Source organism: Anarhichas minor, unplaced genomic scaffold (assembly GCF_050575085.1).
Source record: "Anarhichas minor isolate MPS153535 unplaced genomic scaffold, ASM5057508v1 ptg000015l, whole genome shotgun sequence".
Lineage (NCBI taxonomy): Eukaryota > Metazoa > Chordata > Actinopteri > Perciformes > Anarhichadidae > Anarhichas > Anarhichas minor.
The window spans coordinates 1,369,991-1,382,096 of record NW_027466461.1 but is presented as its reverse complement, the minus strand read 5'-3'; the positions used below and the strand labels follow the sequence as shown (position 1 = coordinate 1,382,096).

Genomic DNA, 12,106 nt, shown 5'->3' with positions numbered 1-12,106 from the left:
GGCCAATTGAGGAGTATTTCAGGCTTCTCACCACCACCATGGAGGAGCACGGGTTGAGGGAGAAACCCCGTCAGATATACAACTGCGATGAAACAGGGCTTCAGCTGGACTCTACAAGAAGAAAGGTCATGGTGCCCCGGGGGACTAAACATGCTTAGAGGCAGGCCCAAGGAACCAGTCGTGCACTTCCTGAAGTTCGCCGCGCAGGAGCGCCCGCTGCTGCTCATCATGGATGGACATCAATCCCATCTGGATCCAGAGCTGGTCCGGCGGCACAGAGGGAGGGGGTCATTCTCTTGTGCCTGCCACCACATACGTCTCACATCCTTCAACCTCTGGATGTAAGTTTCTTCGGACCCTTGAAGGCAGATTTCTCTGGTGTTACAGAGAGAGATCTGTCGGCAGCGAGCCACTCCTTTTTGCTTTCCAAGAAGAGCAGCATCGGGCCGGAATAAGAACGTTGCTCTTATTTTGAAGTCAGTTCTTACACGCTCTTACAGTAATGCCTAGTATGTATGCGTACAGCAAAACAACGTGCGGGCTGGCTTGACTGTGTTTTTCGAAGTGGAGGCTGGCTTGACCGCAGTCTACAGTTCAGGTGTATGCAGACTTGTACTACCAGATCCCAGTGTGGTTTGGTCAGAATTGAGCTGGCTCTGTCCAGAAGCGCCTCAAGTTCCATGACGAAACTGTAGTTCTCTAACTGTTGTTCTAGGTTCATCTTGGGAGAAAGATCTTCCTCTCACAGCTGGAGATTCTACTCAAAGACACCTTTCTCCGGGCTGGTCAAGATATGTTGCCCTCCCATCAGTGTATGATGGCAGGGGGCACCAAATAACAGCAGCAGACACATTAAAAACAGTTCAAACAAACATCTTATTAGAGTGCCTGTTTACTGCGTTACACTTTTCTTTTGTGTCAAGTTACTGTTCTTCTTCTGAGAAACTTGAGAAGGAAGCGTGAACACAAGGCACAAGACAACCCCTCTAGTGGTGAGATGGCGACAGCTGCTGGCCGTTTTTGATATTACACACATTACAGTATCAAATTAGTTACTCATGAAAACTAAAGACAAACAATGTGTATACAACAGTGTTCAGCCTAGATTTTCATAAATTGATATTCTTACAACAAATTAAATATACATCTATCTCACACTCCGTAAGGCTGAAAATCCTGTTTAGAAGCCTATATTCCTTTAATTACACAGCGTTTGATAAAATGGCCTTAAGCAAACATAATTTACGGTTTATAGGTTGTTCATTCCATGAAACTCCACTAACATCCTGTAATGCACATTTTATTCAGGTGTGGTGATAATATAAAATCTTCTTTAAAAGTCTTATGCTGTGTTCACACCAAACGCGAATTTATCGCGCCGCAAATTCGCTTCAATCGCGCCGGGGACCATTTGTGTTCATTCGCGCTGGACGCGCCGGAGAGGGGGCGTGGCTTATCGCCCTGAAAGCCGTTCAACTGTCCGCCATCAACCATGAAAAAAAGAACCTGTATTTCTGCTTTGTACGTGTTGTGGAAGTCACAGATATCCCGGGAAACTAAACGCCGTCATGTCTGGGTTCATAACATTGTCCAGAGGACCTCCGTGGATTTTATCGAGGTGTATTCACTGTGTCTAGCAAGCCACACAAGTCGCTGTTTACTACAGCCGTATGAACACAAAATAAACTGATTTGGCTGTGATTTAACGGCAATAAACCGACAAAAAGGGACTCCGAAATAACTTCGTAATGATGCCGATTTGTAGGCTACTTGTCTTCTCAATGGAGCTCTGATGGATCGGTGCTAGGCTATGCTAACATTGTAGCAGCTCCACCAACAGTCAATAACGTCATCTAGACGTAAATACGGCAGCGTCTATTCATTGTTTGTACCATATGGTTTACACACACACATATACACAGAGTTTGGTCTCTATTGATATGAGGTACCGTAGAGCTCTGGGTGAACACAGACGGCTACAGTATTTATTTCCTGATTCAACAACGGCAGGAAGTCAGTGATGACAGGGGAAGCAACATAACGCTGATAGGCTATCGCGCCGGGGCGTAACGCGAATATTTCGCCGAAGTTGAAAAATTCGATGGACGAATTCGCGTCCATCGCGTCCATCTCGCCGCAAATTCGCGCCGCGCCAGTCTCATCGCGTCTGTGCATAGACTTTGTATGTAATCTACTCGCGCGAATAATTCGCGCCGCATTTGGTATGAACGCAGCATTACCTGTTAAAAGTCCATCATGAACGGTCCGTTCCGCTGCAACTCTACGGCAAAAAATGGTTCTTTAAAGCAGGGGTCCCCAACCTTTTTTGCATCACGGACCGGTTTCATGTAAGACAATATTTTCGCGGACCGGCCGTCAAGGTGTGGCGGAAAAACACGACGAAATAAAATGATACGATCGGCATGAAAACAAATAATAAAATGCATAAATAAATACAACTCACAATAACGCTGAATCAGTGGGAGCCCTGAGCTTGTTTCTCTGAAACGAGACGGTCCCATCTGGGGGTAATGGGAGACAATGACACCCGAAGTGTGTTCCTTATGTCCAGTCTACTTCGTAATTCTGTTTTGATTGCTGTCACTGCAGAACATCCTGCTTCACAGAGAGGATGTGTGAAATGGAAGCAGGGTTTTCAGTGCTTTAGTGGCGATCTCAGGATATCCAGCCTTGATTTTAATCCAAAACACCAGCAGAGTTGTTGTCTCAAACATACTTTTAAGGCCACCGTCATTTACAATCTCCAGCAGCTCTCCAAAAGTTATTTACTCATTTTCGCTAGTTTGCGGGCCTAATTTTTGAGGTAACGTATCACGTGACTGAGACAAGCGTCTTGACATGTCAAGAACCACAGGCGGATGAAATTGCGAGAGAATCCGGTCATTTTTCAAAATAAAAGTTCTTTCAGACTCTGATAATCAATAAAACTGAAATAATATATGTATTCTTCCTGTGCGGCCTGGTACCGGTCCGTGGCCCAGTGGTTGGGGACCACTGCTTTAAAGGGCTCTGAGTCATGGGTTTATACAACAGAACATAAAGGTTTAGATAACTGCTAATTTGTAACAGTTTCCCTGTGTAGGCTCTCATTGTTATTATAATGTTGAGGCCCGTTGTCAGGGTGTAGAATACAGACGCTTTGTCATGCCCCTCGGCGTCTGACACAGACGCACAAGGCACTCTTTGGTGTCTGAGAGGCACGAGCTTTAAAGTCACCACAATGTAAACCCAACCACGTCATTATTAGAAGCTCAGAGAAAATGCTCTGGGGGTGTGATGACGTAGTGTCTCAGGGCAGGAGGCAGACCTATTAGCTGACATAAATCATATCTGTGAGCAGGCCCAATGTAAACATAATAAGTGGCGCACATGAGTGTATTTGTAAGGCTGATTATACAGTTATAAACACATCCTATCTATACATAGCGTGTGCATCTGAATTCTCACTGATCTGGACATATATCACATGTCCATCAGAATCTTAATGTTGACAGTGCAAAATGAAAAGGTCATATGCAACTTCCTTATGAGGTGATTTAATGTAGCCAACACTATGAAGAGATAAATACACATTATAGTTGCACAATTAAAGAAAAGTATTCATTTCCACTCAGTAGTTTAAATGTAAGAGAGAGGTCGGTGACAGCCTTCAGTACTGTTGTTGATTTTACGATCACCTGAAAATTCATTGTAACACATAGAAAATGTCCTCAACTCTCATCGGTTTTTTTCGTCAGAGGTTTTCTGAAATGTTCAGTGTAATCCTGTTCAGGTACTTTTAACTTGTTTACACATACGCATTATTTACATTTGGTTGAATTGCACCCTATCGATAATCTTGTTTATTTTGTTTTATTTGCACTCTTTTCTACATTGTATTGCAACTGCTTCACAACAATTTCCCTTGGTATGAATCTTATCGTACCAAGGAAAAATAGCTGTGTGGCAGAACGAGTGAGAAAATGAAAAGAAGGGCTGTTATAAAGAAATAACATTATTTAGAGAGAGGAGGATCGGCATCCGGTTATGACTGGACTGGGACATTGTTGGAACAATTACTCGTGGAAAGCAACTATCACATGGAACAAAGAGCCAGGCTTCATGTGCTGCATCGTCATGCCTGGACACAAAGAACAGGCTGCTCAATCCCACAACCATTGAACTCACCTCAGCGGCAGAATACACCTCGGGAAAAAGGAAACACTCAACTGCAGTCTGACAACGGCCCGTTAGAGGGCAGAAACGGGCCGCACGGCATGTAGTCTGCCGGAAATCCATGAACAGAAGAAGAAGAAGCAGCAGGCGGCCTGTTTTCCATAACAACCGTGGATGCTTTCTCCTGATTGGCTGATTTTACATCCTGTGTTTACTGTTTTCAGGCTTTGCTAGCAGATGCTATTTTAAACCACACTGCCTTCGTGAGCGGTGGATTAACAGGTACATCTTACAAAAGGAGTAAGTCAATAATAAGATACTTGGCTGTCGGCGGCCATTTAACTGAAGGAATGTGATAAATACAAATAGTGGACACGGATAAAAAAAAACTTAGTTGGAGCGAAATGGGCTAAACCTGCTGCTGCTGTTGAGACTATAGATCTGTGGGATGATCAACTCTGACTGAATGTAAAACTACCGGCTTCTCGTGAAGACAAGTGAGTGGTCCAACGGTTCTTCTGTGGAGTCGTCAGGATGCCCCGGGGATGGACGTCTGGACGCCATTTCTAATGTTCAGTAAGAATGTCTTGATGATGCTTTGGGGTTGTGACAAACAGCTGTGGAACCACGTCTCTTCCAGCTCCTGCTTCGTCACACGTAAACACTGCTGTGCCCGCTGTGGAGCCCCGTAACGTGACGACACAGTGCCGGTTTTAAAATGATTCTGTTTAAATATACTCAAATAAATGAAGGAAAATACCTTAAAGTAAATGGTACCTGTGGGTGTTACTGTTGGTCGAGGTGAAGTTCATTTGAACTACTTTATATACAGTTTGGTGGTTTTATCTATAGCAATGCATCATATATTATAAGTTCATTATATGTTTTGAATCTGAAATCTGGATCAGTATCTAACCATCAGCTGTAAGATAAATGTAGTGACGTATAAAGTAAAGTAAGACAAAAACATTTCCCTCTGAAGTACAGTTGCATGCAATGGAAAGACTCAATTAAAAGTACCTCAAAATTCTCCTTAAAGTTTGGTAACTTAAAGAGTAACTGCAGACTTAATGTGGTTTTAGCTATAAACTAAATGATATGACTGAAACACATCAATGCTTAATATTTACATGTGTTACTCTATTCTTTTTACTTTTTCTGTAACCACAGTGTAACGTTAGCGTTACAATCATAGCAAAGCACAAGCCTGTTCTCTCCTTTCTTCTTCTTAACGTTGTTTAATTTGACTTATTAGGCGGCTGACTAGTTAGTTAGCTAACGTTAGCTTGCTAATTCCAACATGTTTTCAGAATCAGCTTTATTGGCCATTTATGCGTACGCATACATGGAATTTGACTCCGGTTTCCACTTTAGTCTCAACGTACAAACACAAGTTTACAAATAAACAAGAGAAATATAAAAAAACATAAAACAAGGACAACAAAAACAGAACAGATGTAAGTATAAACATTTAACGACTATGTACAGTATATATATCCAAAAGTGTATGTGTGTGTATATATATATATATACTGTGTATGTATATATATATATATATATATGAACATAAACCTATACAACAATAATGACAATGGAATGGAGGTAGTAGTGCAAACGTTACACTGGTTGGTCCCTGCCCCCCCGCCGCTAGAGGACTGCAGACGGCCTCTCAGGACACTGAGGAGCTCGGTCTGGCTCTGGCTCAATCCCAGTTGCTGCAGCCGTCTCCTTAACTGGTGCTTGCTCTCCTCCCCGCGAACTCTCCCAGAGTTGGGGGATGAGGCGGAGGGACATGTGTCATGTCTCATTTTTAGTCTTATAAACAGTAGATCCGACAAATTCAGTGACCTTTGATCATTTGCTATTTCTCAAGCTACTGTCATATTTGTCGATTCTGTGTCGAGGCTTTCGTCATTCAGAAGTGGATAATGGTTTCATCTCTCAGCCTCATCTCTTTTGCATTTTTAAATTATGCAGTGGGTGGACTTAGGCTCAGACCTGGAGTAAAGTCACATTTTAATAATAACTTTTTTAGTTATGTTGTTGTTTTTGCAACCAATGAACAGAAGTTACCATATTTGGAATGCGGAGGAGTGACGTAGAGATACGGATAAGGCCGGATACGGTTCTGGTCAATCACAGTAAGCAGGTGGCACCTTGCATGGTAGCTCCTGTCATCAGTGAATGAATGGGTGAATGATGACATGTAGTGTTGAAGAGCTTTGAGTGGTCAGAAGACTAGAAAAGAGAAATACTTGTACAGTCCATTTACCATTTACCAAGCAGCTAACAATGTCCATACTGTCTGTTCACAGCTTAGCTGCATTGCCTGTGATGGATCACAACAACCCAGAGATTGTGACAGATCCTGGTGGAGAACCTGGTCTAACAGCAGGTGATGCACACACACACACACACACACACACATAGTTATTAACATACTGTATATTTCCCTCACAAAGTATAGGACAGTGGCACATTTTATGTTGTGTTGTCTCGCACTCCAGCACATTGGATTTGTAGTGAAACAATGAGTGTGAGGTCGTTTACATCCACATCATGTGTCATTAGTGAAGGAACAGTAGCTCTGCTCCCCAGACCTTTAAACAGTCTTCAAGTTCACCCTGGTGCTTTCTTCTCTGCTCTGTAGCCTGTTAGCGAGCTCCTCAAATCCATACATCCAATAGTTTAAAGCAGTAAGTGATCAGAGATGATTCAGTTTTTATAACCTAGAAATGATCAATGAGAGGAGCTTTTGTATTTGACTAAGGCCCTGTCCACATTACTCCGTTTCTCCTTGGATGCAGATTTGTCAAATAGAAACGATCTCCGTCCACACGGGAGTTTCAGCATCATTCTCGAGTTGATCTGCGTCCAGACGGCAGCCTTCGAAGGCAGACAGCACGTGACCATTTACGTACACTGGGCATGCGCGTGACGGTGTAAACAGGAAGTGGATTGCTTGCTTAGTTAAAAAAAAAATACGACAGAGTAATAAAGTAGTTTTTAATAATGAAAGGTTGTATTTGATATTTAAGATCTTCCTCTAAAATCTCCCTCTACAAACTCAAACAGACACAGTTCGTGGAAAGTTTTAGAAGTTTTATTTTTCAGACGTAGTTACAGCGCTGCGGTTCTCTCGCTCTCTCTCTCTCTCTCTCTCTCCAAATTTACTTTAACATCAACACTTACACATAAACGTTTACTAGATTATGGGTCCATCAATGTGGTCTCTCACTCGTTTCCTCCGTGTTGTTGATGTCTGTTCTCACTAGTAGCTCTGAACGTCATGTCCGCCTAGCTAGCTTCTAAGCTAATTTTAAAATTACCGCCAATGGAGAAATGCTAACCGCGATTAGCATTTAATACAACACAAATGTTATACTAAACACGCGAATAGAATATATCTTCGTACATCTTTTCATGCTTCATAAATACATACTTACAGACTAAGGTCTCTCAAGGCTACCAAACGGAAGATGTAAAACGTTAGTGCAGCGTGTCTTCTCATTAGAATCTAAAAACAACGAGCTGCTCCATAGGGCTGATGCCGGTCACGCTGCTCGCTAATCACTCCAATAACAGCTGCTTCCTCCACAGATATGCAGACTTTTACTGCACAACAGCTGCTAGCTGCTGCTAGCTGTTGTGCTAGCAGCAACATCATGTAGCTGTTGTGCTAGCAGCAACGCTTGCAAATAGCTGTCCATGTTGAAATGAATCGCTGGTAGCCCAGTTTGTTTTCTTCCGGGTACGGGTCACGTGATAGTGAGTGTGACGAATCAGGGACGGAGACGTTATGGTTGCCAATAACCAATCCAGTAGCGAACACGGGTGTGGGCGTAATTCTTTCTAAGCACATCCGTATCCGACCGTCCACACGCAAACGCAACCCCGGAGTTCTCAAATACCTCCAACCTCGGCGGAGTTTTCAGATTCCTCCGTTTAGGGTGCTCCAAAACTCCGGCGTAGTGTGGCCGCTCAGTGTAAACGTAGCAAATACGGAGTAAAAACGGAGTAATGTGGACAGGGCCTAAGGCTCACTGTTGGTGAAGTTGGTGTCAATCATCTGGTTTGCACTACACACTCAAATCCCAGTGTAGTGTGTATTGGGAAATTGGGACACAGAGAATATCTTAAGTGGTGGACTTAAAACTCCTACCAACATAAAAAGACAGATTTGTTTAGATTCCATCTTATATGCTTCTGGTTCAAACACAAAGGGGTGGTAGGACCTCTCAAATGACACCCTTTCAATTAGTTTACATTTCTAACCCTTACACATGGCATTTCATTACCTTCATGGTTCCTGAGAATCCGTGGAAAGTAATACAAGATCCAGTCTAGCTCTTTTTGAACATGTTGGTGATACTGTCATTTGTTTTGTTTGTCTGATGATTGTGTTTTTTGTTTGTCTCTCTCTTCCAGACCAGGAGAATTCTGAGTCAATCTGTCCAGAAAAAGAGCAGGTTAGTTCAGTAAAACATGTTTCTGTCTATTAATGGTAATAATGGAGAGGGGGTTGCTTGTATTGAGGAACCCAGAGAGAATTACAGCTCATCCTGCAGCTCCAGGAGCTTTAAAGCATTTTAGCTTTGGTCGCATGGACTACAGATCACAGACTACAGATCACAGACTACAGATCATCGACTACAGACTACAGATCATAGACTACAGATCACCGACTACAGATCACCGACTACAGATCATAGACTACAGACTACAGATTCATAGACTACAGATCATAGACTACAGATCATAGACTACAGACTACAGATCATCGACTACAGATCACAGACTACAGATCATAGACCACAGACTACAGATCATAGACTACAGATCACCGACTACAGATCACAGACTACAGATCACAGACTACAGATCATAGACGACAGACTACAGATCATAGACTACAGATCACAGACTACAGATCATAGACCACAGACTACAGATCACCGACTACAGATCACCGACTACAGATCATATACCACAGACTACAGATCATAGACTACAGACTACAGATCACCGACTACAGATCACCGACTACAGATCACAGACTACAGATCACAGACTACAGATCATAGACTACAGACTACAGGTCACCGACTACAGATCACCGACTACAGATCACCGACTACAGATCACCGACTACAGATCATCGACTACAGATCACCGACTACAGATCATAGACGACAGACTACAGATCATAGACTACAGATCACAGACTACAGATCATAGACCACAGACTACAGATCATAGACTACAGACTACAGATCACCGACTACAGATCACAGACTACAGATCACAGACTACAGATCATAGACTACAGATCATAGACTACAGACTACAGATCATCGACTACAGATCACAGACTACAGATCATAGACCACAGACTACAGATCATAGACCACAGACTACAGATCACCGACTACAGATCACCGACTACAGATCACAGACTACAGATCACAGACTACAGATCATAGACTACAGACTACAGATCATAGACTACAGACTACAGATCATAGACTACAGACTACAGATCACCGACTACAGATCACCGACTACAGATCATCGACTACAGATCACCGACTACAGATCACCGACTACAGATCACAGACTACAGATCACAGACTACAGATCATAGACTACAGATCATAGACTACAGACTACAGATCATAGACTACAGATCATAGACTACAGACTACAGATCACCGACTACAGATCACAGACTACAGATCATAGACTACAGACTACAGATCACCGACTACAGATCACCGACTACAGATCAGACTACAGATCACAGACTACAGATCATAGACTACAGACTACAGATCATAGACTACAGACTACAGGTCACCGACTACAGATCACCGACTACAGATCACCGACTACAGATCACAGACTACAGATCACAGACTACAGATCATAGACTACAGACTACAGATCATAGACTACAGATCATAGACTACAGACTACAGATCACTGACTACAGATCATCGACTACAGATCACAGACTACAGATCATAGACTACAGATCATAGACTACAGACTACAGGTCACCGACTACAGATCACCGACTACAGATCACCGACTACAGATCACAGACTACAGATCACAGACTACAGATCACAGACTACAGATCATAGACTACAGACTACAAATCATAGACTACAGATCATAGACTACAGACTACAGATCATCGACTACAGATCACAGACTACAGATCACGGACTACAGATCACAGACTACAGATCATAGACTACAGACTACAGATCACCGACTACAGATCACCGACTACAGATCAGACTACAGATCACAGACTACAGATCATAGACTACAGACTACAGATCATAGACTACAGACTACAGGTCACCGACTACAGATCACCGACTACAGATCACCGACTACAGATCACCGACTACAGATCACAGACTACAGATCATAGACTACAGACTACAGATCATAGACTACAGACTACAGGTCACCGACTACAGATCACCGACTACAGATCACAGAATACAGATCACAGACTACAGATCATCGACTACAGATCATAGACTACAGACTACAGATCACAGACTACAGATCATAGACTACACACTACAGATCACCTACTACAGATCACCGACGACAGATCACCGACTACAGATCACAGACTACAGATCACAGACTACAGATCACCGACTACAGATCACCGACTACAGATCACAGACTACAGATCATAGACTACAGACTACAGATCATAGACTACAGACTACAGATCACCGACTACAGATCACAGACTACAGGTCATCGACTACAGACTACAGATCATAGACTACAGACTACAGATCATCGACTACAGATCATAGACTACAGACTACAGATCATCGACTACAGATCACAGACTACAGATCACCGACTACAGATCATCGACTACAGATCATAGACTACAGACTACAGATCATCGACTACAGATCACAGACTACAGATCATAGACCACAGACTACAGATCATAGACTACAGACTACAGATCACCGACTACAGATCACCGACTACAGATCACAGACTACAGATCATAGACTACAGACTACAGATCATAGACTACAGACTACAGGTCACCGACTACAGATCACCGACTACAGATCACAGACTACAGATCACAGACTACAGATCATAGACTACAGACTACAGATCATAGACTACAGACTACAGATCACCGACTACAGATCACCGACTACAGATCACCGACTACAGATCACAGACTACAGATCACAGACTACAGATCATAGACTACAGATCATAGACTACAGACTACAGATCATCGACTACAGATCACAGACTACAGATCATAGACCACAGACTACAGATCATAGACTACAGACTACAGATCATCGACTACAGATCACCGACTACAGATCACAGACTACAGATCACAGACTACAGATCATAGACTACAGACTACAGATCACCGACTACAGATCACCGACTACAGATCAGACTACAGATCACAGACTACAGATCATAGACGACAGACTACAGATCATAGACTACAGACAACAGGTCACCGACTACAGATCACCGACTACAGATCACAGACTACAGATCATAGACTACAGACTACAGATCACCGACTACAGATCACCGACTACAGATCAGACTACAGATCACAGACTACAGATCATAGACTACAGACTACAGATCATAGACTACAGACAACAGGTCACCGACTACAGATCACCGACTACAGATCACCGACTACAGATCACAGACTACAGATCACAGACTACAGATCACAGACTACAGATCACCGACTACAGATCACCGACTACAGATCACAGACTACAGATCACAGACTACAGATCATAGACTACAGACTACAGATCATAGACTACAGATCATAGACTATAGACTACAGATCACCGACTACAGATCACCGACTACAGATCAC

The 12,106-nt window shown here is 42.9% G+C and overlaps 1 protein-coding gene across 1 annotated transcript in view; it reads left to right on the top strand.

Moving 5' to 3' along the window:
• The first annotated feature begins 4,414 nt into the window (after positions 1 to 4,414).
• ccdc142 (coiled-coil domain containing 142) overlaps positions 4,415 to 12,106 on the top strand; it is a 121,989-nt gene continuing 114,297 nt past the window's right edge. Inside the window, exons 1-3 of the mRNA XM_076092063.1 lie at positions 4,415 to 4,752; positions 6,492 to 6,571; positions 8,605 to 8,645. Of these exons, the coding sequence (XP_075948178.1) occupies positions 6,511 to 6,571; positions 8,605 to 8,645 (102 nt within the window). The 5' untranslated portion in view covers positions 4,415 to 4,752; positions 6,492 to 6,510. The remainder of the gene's footprint in view (positions 4,753 to 6,491; positions 6,572 to 8,604; positions 8,646 to 12,106) is intronic.